This window comes from Orcinus orca, chromosome 10 (assembly GCF_937001465.1).
Source record: "Orcinus orca chromosome 10, mOrcOrc1.1, whole genome shotgun sequence".
Classification (NCBI taxonomy): domain Eukaryota; kingdom Metazoa; phylum Chordata; class Mammalia; order Artiodactyla; family Delphinidae; genus Orcinus; species Orcinus orca.
In genome coordinates, this window is record NC_064568.1 from 41,289,183 (window position 1) to 41,300,359 (window position 11,177).

The window sequence follows — 11,177 nt, forward strand, 5'->3', positions numbered from 1 at the left end:
TTTTGATTTCTCCATCGAATCTGAATGAGATCCTTGCCGGATAGAGTAATCTTGGTTGTAGGTTCTTCCCTTTCATCACTTTAAATATATCATGCCATTCCTTTCTGGCTTGTAGCGTTTCTGCTGAGAAATCAGCTGCTTACCTTATGGGAGTTCCCTTGTATGTTATTTGTCATTTTTCCCTTGCTGCTTTCAGTAATTTTTCTTTGTCTTTAATTTTTTTTTTTTTTTTTTTTTTTTGCGGTACGCGGGCCCCTCACTGCTGCGGCCTCTCCCGTTGTGGAGCACAGGCTCCGGACGCGCAGGCTCAGTGGCCATGGCTCACAGGCCCAGCCGCTCCGCGGCATGTGGGATCCTCCCAGACCGGGGCACGAACCCGTGTCCCCTGCATCGGCAGGCGGATTCTCAACCACTGCGCCACCAGGGGAAGCCCTTTTTCTTTAATTTTTGCCAATTTGATTACTATGTGTCTCGGCGTGTTTCTCCTTGGGTTTATCCTGTATGGGACTCTCTGCGCTTCCTGGACTTGGGTGACTATTTCCTTTCCCATGTTAGGGAAGTTTTTGACTATAATCTTTTCAAATATTTTCTCGGGTCCTTTCTCTCTCTCTCCTCCTTCTGGGACGCCTGTAATGCGAATGTTGTTGCATTTAATGTTGTCCCAGAGGTCTCTTAGGCTGTCTTCATTTCTTTTCATTCTTTTTTCTTTATTCTGGTCTGCAGCAGTGAATTCCACCATTCTGTCTTCCAGGTCATTTATCCGTCCTCTGCCTCAGTTATTCTGCTATTGATTCCTTCTAGTGTAGTTTTCATTTCAGTTATTGTATTGTCCATCTCTGTTTGTTTGTTCTTTAATTCTTCTAGGTCTTTGTAAAACATTTCTTGCATCTTCTCAATCTTTGCCTCCATTCTTTTTCCAGGGTCCTCTATCATGTTCACTGTCATTATTCTGAATTCTTTTTCTGGAAGGTTTCCTATCTCCACTTCATTAAGTTGTTTTTCTGGGGTTTTATCTTGTTCCTTCATCTGGTACATAGCCCTCTGCATTTTCATCTTGTCTGTTTTTCTGTGAATGTGGTTTTTGTTCCACAGGCTGCAGGATTGTAGTTCTTCTTGTTTCTGCTGTCTGCCCTCTGGTGGATGAGGCTATCTAAGAGGCTTGTGGAAGTTTCCTGATGGGAGGGACTGGTGGTGGGTAGAGCTGGCTGTTGCTCTGGTGGGCAGAGCTCAGTAAAACTTGAATCCACTTGTCTGTTGTTGGATGGGGCTGGGTTCCTTCCTTGTTGGTTGTTTGGCCTGAGGTGATGCAACACTGGAGCCTACCTGGGCTCTTTGGTGGGGATAATGGCGGACTCTGGGAGGGCTCACGCCAAGGAGTACTTCCCAGAACTTCTGCTGCCAGTGTCCTTGTCCCTTGTTGAGCCACAGCTGCCCCCCTCCTCTGCAAGAGACCCTCCAACACTAGCAGGTAGGTCTGGTTCAGTCTCCTATGGGGTCACTGCTCCTTCCCCTGGGTTCCGATGTGCACACTACTTTGTGTGTGCCCTCCAAGAGTGCAGTCTCTGTTTCCCGAAGTCCTGCTGAAGTCCTGCAGTCAAATCCCGTTAGCCCTCAATGTCTGATTCTCTAGGAATTCCTCCTCCCGTTGCCAGACCCCCAGGTTGGGAAGCCTGACGTGTGGCTCAGAACCTTCACTCCAGTGGGTGGACTTCTGTGGTATAAGTGTTCTCCAGTTTGTGAGTCACCCACCAGCAGTTATGGGATTTGATTTTATTGTTATTGCGCCCCTCCTACCATCTCATTGTGGATTCTCCTTTGTGTTTCGATGTGGGGTGTCTATTTTGGTGAGTTCCAGTCTTTCCTGTCGATGATTGCTCAGCAGTTAGTTGTGATTCTGGTGTTCTTGAAAGAGGGAGTGAGAGCATGTCCTTCTAGTCCACCATCTTGAACCAGTCTCCGTGTGTGTGTATGTTTGCATTAAGAAGTTTGCCTGTCACCCTCAAAAGGCCATAGGTGCCCTGGGTGTGGGTGTCAGGAAGAGGAAACAGAATGGGCCACTGAGCAGCCTCTTGTTTTGGCCTCTAGCTGAAAGCAAAAGAAGTCTTCCCAGGTCACATCAGGTCCAGCCAAGCTCTCCTAGAGAGAGATCGTATAAAACTTTGAGCCTCAGGCCTGGCAGAAATCCAGATCCATGGTTCCCAAACATTTATGTGGAGGGTGTGTTAAAACACAGAATTTCTGATTCAGTGGGTCCAGGATGGGAGTGCAGAATTTGCATCACTAGTTGGTTCTCGGAGGTGCTGATGCTGTTGGTCCAGGGTCCTCACCTTGATAACCTCTGCTCTGGAGGGCTCCCTTACCCCCTCCCACCGCCCAGGTGCACCCTTCCTTGGCCCTGGGTACTTCCCGGGCCTTACTGTAGTGACTTGCTTAATTGTCTGTGATGTCTCGAAGAATGGCATGTCCCTCTCTTGGTCACCGCTATATCTGTAGCACCTAACACAGTGTCTGGCACATCATGGGTACTCAGTCAATATTTGTTAAATGAACAAGTACATTTGCCCGCATGTCCTCTCTGTGCCATGGGTCCTACAGAAGCCTAGCGCAGAGCTGAAAGGCCAGTCAAGGACTCACCATGTCTCTTTCCTTAGACTTGACCAAGGAAGAGGCGGGCCTCGCAAACCTGTGTTGTCTGGAAACTCATCTGGCAGCAAAGTACTACAAGTAGGCAGATGCAGACCTCCCACTGACTACCACTGGGGGCAGGGCTGAGAGATGATCAGCAGAGTCCTGTAGTGGGGCAGGGGCTGGGTGTTTAGCTGTGCTGACACTAGCTGGCACGCATCGGAATTTCCTGGGTGCCATTCAGTGTCCCTGGCCACACATGTCAACATGCACCTCTACATATTGTAGGCTGTTCCCTGAAAATACGAGGCTCCCTGCTTGTGGAGCAAGCTTGACCAACGTGCAGGCAGACTGGAAGTCAGAATACCCCAAGAAGCAGCCCTCGACCAGCAGTGAGTGGGTAGAGATTTGATGGACACATGCTCAGTTTCCTCACCCCTCCGGCCGCCCCACAGTTGGGATGACTCTGAGGGGTGTCCTAAGTTCCCTAGTAGGACCAAGCTCCTGGCTCACAGCGGCACTGGCTCTCTAACACCCTCTTCATCGGCTCCTTCCCTTCCCCGTCCCACTTTCCCCTCCCCTGCAGTGTTACCTGGGATCCCCTGCAGACACATTACTGGAATCTGTATCAGGGTTGGAACCTGAGAGATTCTAAAGTAACACAGGCATTTTTAATGTCTTCAGCAGCACACCGAATCATGCGTTCAGATGTGTGTGTGTGTGTGTGTGTGTCTTCATTTAATCCTCTCTATGAAGTAAATATTATTAGCTTTGTTTTACAGAAGAGGAAAGAGACACTCAAGAGAATAAATAAATAACACGCCCAAAGTCAGTAAAAGGTGGACCTGGGATCTGAATGCAGGACTGTCTGATATGTGAGGCCCATCACTGTTGCTCCCCTCATACCAGGCCTGGTTTTTGCATCAGGCGGCAGGTTCCAGGCTCGCCCGTAGCTGTCTGTCAGTTACTTTCTGCCTCTTGCTTCCTCCATCTCTCGAAGATGGGCTGCCGAAGAAGGAAGACCCAACCCCAGAAGACTCACGGAATATTGTACTGAAGGGCCCACTGTCACCTCGTCTGAAGTCTTCATTTTACAGATGAGGGAACTGAGCCTTGAGGGACAAGTGACATTTTCAAAACACATTCACATTTGTGATTTCTGAAATGGGCACTTTTGCAGCAATCCTGTGGGGAAGGTTCGAGCACCCCCATTTTACAGAGAAGGAAATGGAAACCCAGAGGGGCACAAGCGCAGTGGCAGCAGGAGCTGGTAACTGTGGGGAGAATCCTGACAGGCCTCGTGCGTCAGCCACTTTTCCGGGTGCCAGGCACTCTGTGACGCTTTTCATGTACAGGCTGACCTCACGCATCCTCCTCTGAGCGTTAAGTATTCAGTGTTCTTCTTTGACAGAGTGGTATCCAAGGCTTCAGAAGACACAGTGATCCATCCACATCTCAAGCAGAGAGCTTGGGCCACTGCGTAAACCAGGAACCCAGCATCAGAAAGGGACAGCCGAAACCCAGCCGGCAGACCTGTATTCACTCCAGGCTGGAGGCTCTTCGTGGTAAAACCGCTCTGTGGGGCTGTGGGGCAGAGACTGGGGAGCAGTCACTGGCACAGGCACGTAGGGGTGCCAAAGAGAAGCGGCCTCCTGCCCCTCTCAGGCTGAATGAGCCGGATCGTTCTGAGGAACAGGACCCAGGTTTCCTGTTTAAATCCTTCTTTTGCAACCTTAAAAAAAAAGACTGCTAAGTGAGGGCAGGAATTCTGTGCCCTGCCCCCGTACCATACACATTCCCACCCTTCTGTTTGCTTCACCAAGTTCTGGGAACACCTCATTGCCACCCACCTCACCGTGCTCAACTCCACCCATTCCCCTTAAGGCACAGAGCCCAAAGGAGAAGTGAAGCTGAGTGAGCAGAATACCTCAGAGTGCATTTGGCCTTCAGGAACTGGCCACCAGTCGGTGTTGTGGCCATTCATGGACACCCAATGGTACAAGAAAGAAGAACGTTGTCCCTTTCTTGTCGTTCTGAAAGACTGAGACCCCAAGTTCTATCTCCATCATCACACTGGAAGCTGAGGACTTCTGACTCAGTCAGGACCTTGACCTTGAATTCATAAAGATTCTAAAAGCTCCAGAGACAAACGCTTCGTGGACACAATCCCCTGAAACCAGTGTAAGTGGCACTTGTCTTTTCTGTTCATCAGTCACTGTTGAGGGCAGTGTTTTTTGCATGTGGCCAGGTTGGACTGTAGTCCTTCTCCCATTGCAGGAGAAGACTTTTTTACCTGGCTGTCTCCTCAAAGGTGGGGAATTCTTCGAAGGCCAGGCAAATGTGTAAGTAACCCACCCGTGCACCTGTAAGGCAATGAATTGTATAGCAATACTGAGGATGGAAGGATTTCTAAGACTGGGTGCTCAGATGTAAAATAGGTTGTTCTTTTTGTTTCTGGGGGTTTTTGTTTTTGCTAAAAACAGGATGCTTTCTTGTATGATTGGTTGTTGGTGAATTAAGAAAGTCAGCCCAGTATTAAGGGACAGGAGGCACTTTCTCTGGAAAGGTATTCAAGACACTGACAGTTGCCAAATTTCCCCAAGTAAACAAAACCCAAACGTGGGGTAAGAAGAAATTGTAGCAAAAGGGAAGTATTAATTAGAAAAACTTTGCAGTTGCAAGGACGATTTGATACTGAGACAGTTTCTTAAGAAGATTAGACCCAAGGATCCTCAAAATCAGGACTGTGGGATGTCTTTGGAGGAGGTAGGATTTCACCTACGGGAAGGCAGGGAGCTGGCCAGGTAACCTCCTGGGAGGCATCCATTCTCTTCTAACAAAGAGGCAGGTCAGAATTTGGTTCTGAAAATACAGGGACATGGGGGCTACTTGGAGGTATTTACTTCAACCTTTCCTCCTTTAAATCTGGAGGGTCCCGGACTTTCAGAATTAGAAATTCCCAGAAGTTTGCATCGCCTGCCCCCAGGCTGTGTGCCGCTCACTGACCCTTTAGCTGGCTCACAGGACAACTCTAGGCTACTCAGACTGCACGGAATTGATGTGCTGGTAAATGTTTAATAGCTGACTCTCCTGAAAAAGTGCCCTGATATCTAGTGTTTCCTGATTTCCATGTGTAAATATTCCTATTCTGGTTGACTCCAAGCTACCAACATGCTGAATACACACTGCTGGCTCTTATGGATTAGTGTAAGGCACCTCCTGCACGCCACGAGGCCAGGGTATCTTCTACCATCACAGACTGCCCTTTGTCTGTTCAGAGACTTCCCCAACTCCGAGGTTAAAGGATGCTGGCACTGGAAAGTTCCAGGCTCCAGGGCTGCCGCTGAGCACTAGTGCAGTGACCTGGGGCAGACTTTTGTAGCAGACTGCAGCAGGGCTGGCACATGGCATGGCAACATGCTCCTTTGGTCTCTCCTCCAAGGCCTCACCGCAGCCCATCTCCCTTTAGGAGCAACATACTCTGGAGCTGTTGCCTGCTGCCTGACAAGTTGGGGAAATAGTGAATGGAGTTGGAGGTGGGGAGTGGTATGAAGGTGACTCTCTGTTCAAATGGCACCTGACAATGCTGACTCAGTTTGCCTTCACCTTTGCCAAAATTCCCCAGAAACTGGGCTCACGGGCTCAGCCTTGCACCCCTTGCTCACCGTGCTGCCTGCTGCTAACACGGTAAACCTGGCCGCTCACCCACAAGTGCTGACTGCCAAGCGGAGCTGTCAGCACTGGCAGTGGCAGCAAAAATCAGAAATTGCCAATACAGCTTGTTTAGTGACTGGCAGCTTAGGCTTCTCCAGAAAGAGGCTTGACCGGGATATGCAAGTTCGGAGATGGTGGAGTGAGCCATAGGGATGGATTTGATGGGAAATGACAGTCCCCCAGCCAGGGTGCCCAGCAACCCACCCCCCACCCCCCAGCCCCATGTGCCTTAATCTCCGAATGCCACCGCAGAAATGTGAATTTTGTGAGCAGGAAACATTCATTAAGCACTGTAGAAGGAAGAGCACTGGAGACTCCAGCTTCAAGATGGGAATTATGATGTTGGTTCCACTCACTTTACTGATTGGTGTTTAGGTCAAATCAATTTAGATTGATGGCCACATTTTGGAAATTTCAAAGTGTAGCACAGATGGAAGGGACTGTCAGTGTTCATCACTGTCAAGCAGGATTCATCTTCCAGATTAACTAGAGAGACCTGGTAGGGAGTGGGGTACATTGGCCAGAATAGGATTGAAGCCTGGGACATTCCTGATGGTGCTGGGCCTCAGAACGGGACCCCTGCAGGGAAGGAGGTCCCCTAATATTTACTGAGGGCACGATAATTGCCAGGGGATGGCTCAGACTTTGCCTTAGAGTAGCCCTGCACGGTAAGGCTTACTTTCCCACGTTACAGATGAGGAACGGAGGCTCAGAGAGGTAGGTTAACTTATCCGAGGTCACAGAGCCTGTAGGTTACACCAAAGCCTGTGCTCCCTTTGTGGAGGCATCTTCAATAAGTGATTGGAAAGGAGTGCTAAAAATAGGGTCTGGGGAAGTTCTACAAAGGCACGCTATCTAGTGGTTTTTTTGTTTGTTTGTTTTGAGGCAACCCTGGTTAAAAATATCCAAAAACTTATTTTAGGAGAATTCCAGCCTCTGTCTGGTCACTGTGTGACACTTCCTGGCTTGAGGCTGTTCTGAGCCTTTCTTCCCCCAAAGCCCCGTCTTCTCCATACCATGTGACCCCATTCTGCCTAGCTGTGCTTTCCTTGAATCCTCCTCACGGCTATCACAGGAGGTTACAGTGTTACCTGGGTAACCTCAGAAGACCGTGTGACGTGGGCCAGGCCGGGCCCACTCTGGTGTCCTCAGTGTCCTCATCTGCTGAGAGATGGGTTGACCTTCTAGGATTTCACTATGGCTGCACTATTGGTGTTTGGTGTAGGGTAATTTTTACATTACAGGACCTGCCTTCCAAATGACAGTAGTGTCCGCCAGTCTTTGTGATGACCAAAAAAAAAAAAAACACATTTTCATGTGCCCCCAGGGCACTGTGTCACCCCTGACTGAGAATCTTTTTAGCCCCAAAAGCCATAAAGATCCGTTTGTAAGTTTTTGACTTTCAGTCTTGACTATTTTCCTTCCCAGCATCCCTCTGGGGACACCATGGTACAGAGTCAATGCTTGTGATTGGGGGCAGGAGAGCCAGGTGGTTTCAGGAATGGGCCTGAGAGGTACACACCTGTGTTTGAGCTCCAGCTCTTGTTCTCACTACCTTTGTGTCCTAACTACTCCCAGTTTGTGTGTCATCACCTCTAAAATGGAGAGTGATAATGGTACCCCCTCAAAGGTTGTTTAACACTAAGTCCAGGGCCCAGTTCATCGGAAGCACTGGGGAAGCACTGGTCATGAATACTGTGGTGAGGCCTCCCTTTGTCTGTGCTCTCCATCCACCGGACTTTTCCTTCACAACGCTCATTGCCAAAGCAGTGAGTGATGTGTATACGCCTTGTTTATTAATGTGTTAGACGACCAGTTGCATGAGGGCAGAGAGGACCTGGGTCTCCCTTGCTCAGCAGGGCATGGTACACAGTAGGCACTCGGTAAACAGTTGTCAAGTGGTTAAAGACATATAATCACTGCCTTGTTCTTGTTACCCAGAACCCACTGCCTGTAATAGCAAAGTAAACACGGAAACCATTTCCCTTGACCTGTGGGAGAAGCCAGGATGGAAACTTCCACCACCCCAAAGAACTATGACATGACCACAGGAGCCAACTATGGAGCCGCAACCCCGTGCCAGAAGGTACAGGAGAGGGCCTTTGGGGCCCAGCTGCTGCCCCCCGTGTACTCGGTGGTATTTGTCTTTGGCCTGATAGGCAACATCCTAGTGGTCCTGGTCCTCATGCAATACAAGAGGCTCAAAAGCATGACGAGCATCTACCTCCTCAACCTGGCCATGTCTGACCTGATCTTCCTCTTCACGCTGCCCTTCTGGATTGACTACAAGCTGAAGGATGACTGGGTTTTTGGTAATCACATGTGTAAGTTGCTCTCTGGGCTTTATTTCTTGGGCTTGTACAGCGAGATCTTCTTCATCACCCTGCTGACCATCGACAGGTACCTGGCCATTGTCCATGCTGTGTTTGCCCTGCGGGCTCGGACCGTCACCTTTGGTATCATCACCAGCATTGTCATCTGGGTCCTGGCCGTCTTGGCTTCTGTCCCGGGCTTGTACTTTTCCAAGACCCAGGAGACGTCCACTCACTACACCTGCAGTCTTGATTTTCCTCGTGAAAGCCGAAGCACGTGGAAGCAGTTCCAGGCTCTGAAACTGAACATCGTGGGGCTGGTGTTGCCTCTGTTGGTCATGGTCGTCTGCTACACAGGGATTATAAAGATTCTGCTCAGACGACCAAATGAGAAGAAGTCCAAAGCTGTGCGTCTGATTTTTGCCATCATGATCATCTTCTTTCTCTTTTGGACCCCGTACAATCTGACTGTGTTTGTTTCTGCTTTCCAAGACTCCCTGTTCACCCATGAGTGTGAGCAGAGCAAACAGCTGGACCTGGCCATACAAGTGACGGAGGTGATCGCCTACACCCACTGTTGCATCAACCCCGTGATCTACGTCTTTGTCAGTGAAAGGTTCCGCAAGTATCTACGGCAGTTGTTCCATCAGCTGTTCGCCGTTTGCCTGGCTAAATGGCTCCCCTTCCTCTCCACGAAGAGGCTTGAGAGGGTCAGCTCCACGTCCCCCTCCACCGGGGAGCATGAACTCTCTGCTGGGTTTTGACTCAGGCCCCTGGAGGCTGACCCAGGACCCAACAAGAGTGACCTGCCTGGCATGCCGGCTGGGGAGGAGGCAGCTTGGGTGTCCTGGCCAGATTATGATGCCTGACGCAGATGGAATGGTAGCCACGTGGGGTTGAGGGAGCTCCAGGTGCTCCAGACCAAATCACCTCTGGGGCTTGAGTTTTCTCTGTGAACTTCCCTTTGGTAGAAAGGAGATGAATAAATGAAACGGGACATTCCAGAAGACTGGGACAAAGGATGACCAAGAAGGGCTTGGTCCCAAACAGGAATTCAGATTTGTGAACATTAACATTTGTAAACCAAACCACTGAGCATCTGCCACCCTTGCCCCGTCACCAGTGAACTTGGAAATAGTGATTTCCACCACGGACTCCACTCTGAGCCGAGAGCCAGTCAGGAGCTGGCGGCTGCCTCCACCTACCCACCCCACTCCCACTGCAGGGTTTAGGCTCTTGGAAACCCTGAGGAACCTAGGACTTACGATGGAAGAACTTGACATCTGATGGGAAGTAGGATTGGGGAACTGCTTTTGGCAGTGGAACTAAGAAAGCCTTTGGATGGAATTTTTATATTCACTAAAATTGAACAATTCACGCAGTGGGCTGGATACAGACGAAATGTATAAAATGCTGCGCTTCTTGAAATAGCCAGGGAGCGGAGGAAGTCATTACTTCCATTTAGCATCCCTTTCTTTCTGAATATTTTTCAGAATCTCCCTTCCCTGTAAGTTGAGGGATGTGGCAGTAAATTCTGACAGCTTTATTGCAGAAATTATTAACAGGCCAAAGGAGACCGGATTGCTTTTCTTCCTCTTGGTTCTCCATCCAGACCTTTTAGTTGTGTGGCTCAGAGTTTTGGCAGCCACCTTGCACACATCAGCAGAACAGGGACCTGGTGTGCAAGCTGATGGGGTTTGAGGCTGGGAGGGTAATGTCTACCAGGAAGGGTGGGGGCCCTGTCGATGTAGGAAGTTGAGGAGCCCTTAACTCAAAGAAACTTATTCACCCTAAAGGTCCTTAACGCTTCAGCTCTCACCTGAAGTGCGATAGGACTTCCTATCCATTATGTCTTCTTCCCTTTTCCCTCAGACATAGATTTTTTTGAAAATAATTTTCCCAGTAACAAAAATTGTTTTCTAGAAAAGCTTAAAAACACAAAGGGGAAAAAAACCATCAAAAGCATTCATAATCCCCCTACCCAAAGACAACCACTGTACATTCTTTGATGTATTTTCCTTTAGTTTTTTTTTTTCTCCTATGCATATCTGTGTTCATGAGCAAGATGGATTTCAGCTGTATTTACTCTTCCACTGTTGTTGTTTTTAAGTAGCAGTATGTTGGGAACACTTTCCTAGGCAATAAATTATTTCAAAGCATTGGTTTTGGTGCCTGCACTGAATTCTACCACAGGAATTCACCCTAATTTACTCCGCCTACTTCCCAGTGATGGTTTGTGCAAATCAATTCAGTCGGGCAGCAGTGACTAAGGGACCTGCTTTGTTCAGAGCCAGCTCTTTGGGACCTGGGAGACATGGATGCAAGAGGGATGTCTGTTCTCACAGAGCTGTCAGTGCAGTGGACAGGTACAGGGATGCCATCTGAGCCCAGGCGGGACGGGTGGACCTGCCCCCGAGCCCATGGTGCCAGGGCAGCAAAGGGGAAGAAGGACTCCATCAGTCAGAAAGCACCCTAAGTGAATGGGTGTCCCACCTTACATCACAGTGACACCATTGAGCTGGCCTC

The 11,177-nt window shown here is 49.3% G+C and overlaps 1 protein-coding gene across 3 annotated transcripts; it reads left to right on the forward strand.

Moving 5' to 3' along the window:
• Positions 1–1,311: 1,311 nt before the first annotated feature.
• On the forward strand, positions 1,312–10,810 carry LOC101273680 (C-C chemokine receptor type 1). 3 transcript variants are annotated; one of them, XM_049716316.1, is made up of 3 exons: positions 1,312–1,468; positions 4,037–4,806; positions 8,281–10,810. In XM_049716316.1, the coding sequence occupies exon 3, from the start codon at positions 8,348–8,350 to the stop codon at positions 9,413–9,415; it is 1,068 nt and encodes a 355-aa protein (XP_049572273.1). In that variant the 5' UTR covers positions 1,312–1,468; positions 4,037–4,806; positions 8,281–8,347; the 3' UTR covers positions 9,416–10,810. The 3 variants fall into 3 exon arrangements, with proteins under 3 accessions (XP_049572273.1, XP_012393743.1, XP_049572272.1); XM_012538289.3 differs by lacking the exon at positions 1,312–1,468 and having other exon boundaries at positions 3,920–4,806; XM_049716315.1 differs by lacking the exons at positions 1,312–1,468; positions 4,037–4,806 and adding an exon at positions 4,866–4,967.
• Positions 10,811–11,177: the final 367 nt, after the last annotated feature.

Excerpts from the sequence above, each read along its gene's own strand:
- LOC101273680 (XM_049716316.1), top strand. The coding sequence starts at position 8,348 with ATGGAAACTTCCACCACCCCAAAGAACTATGACATGACCACAGGAGCC.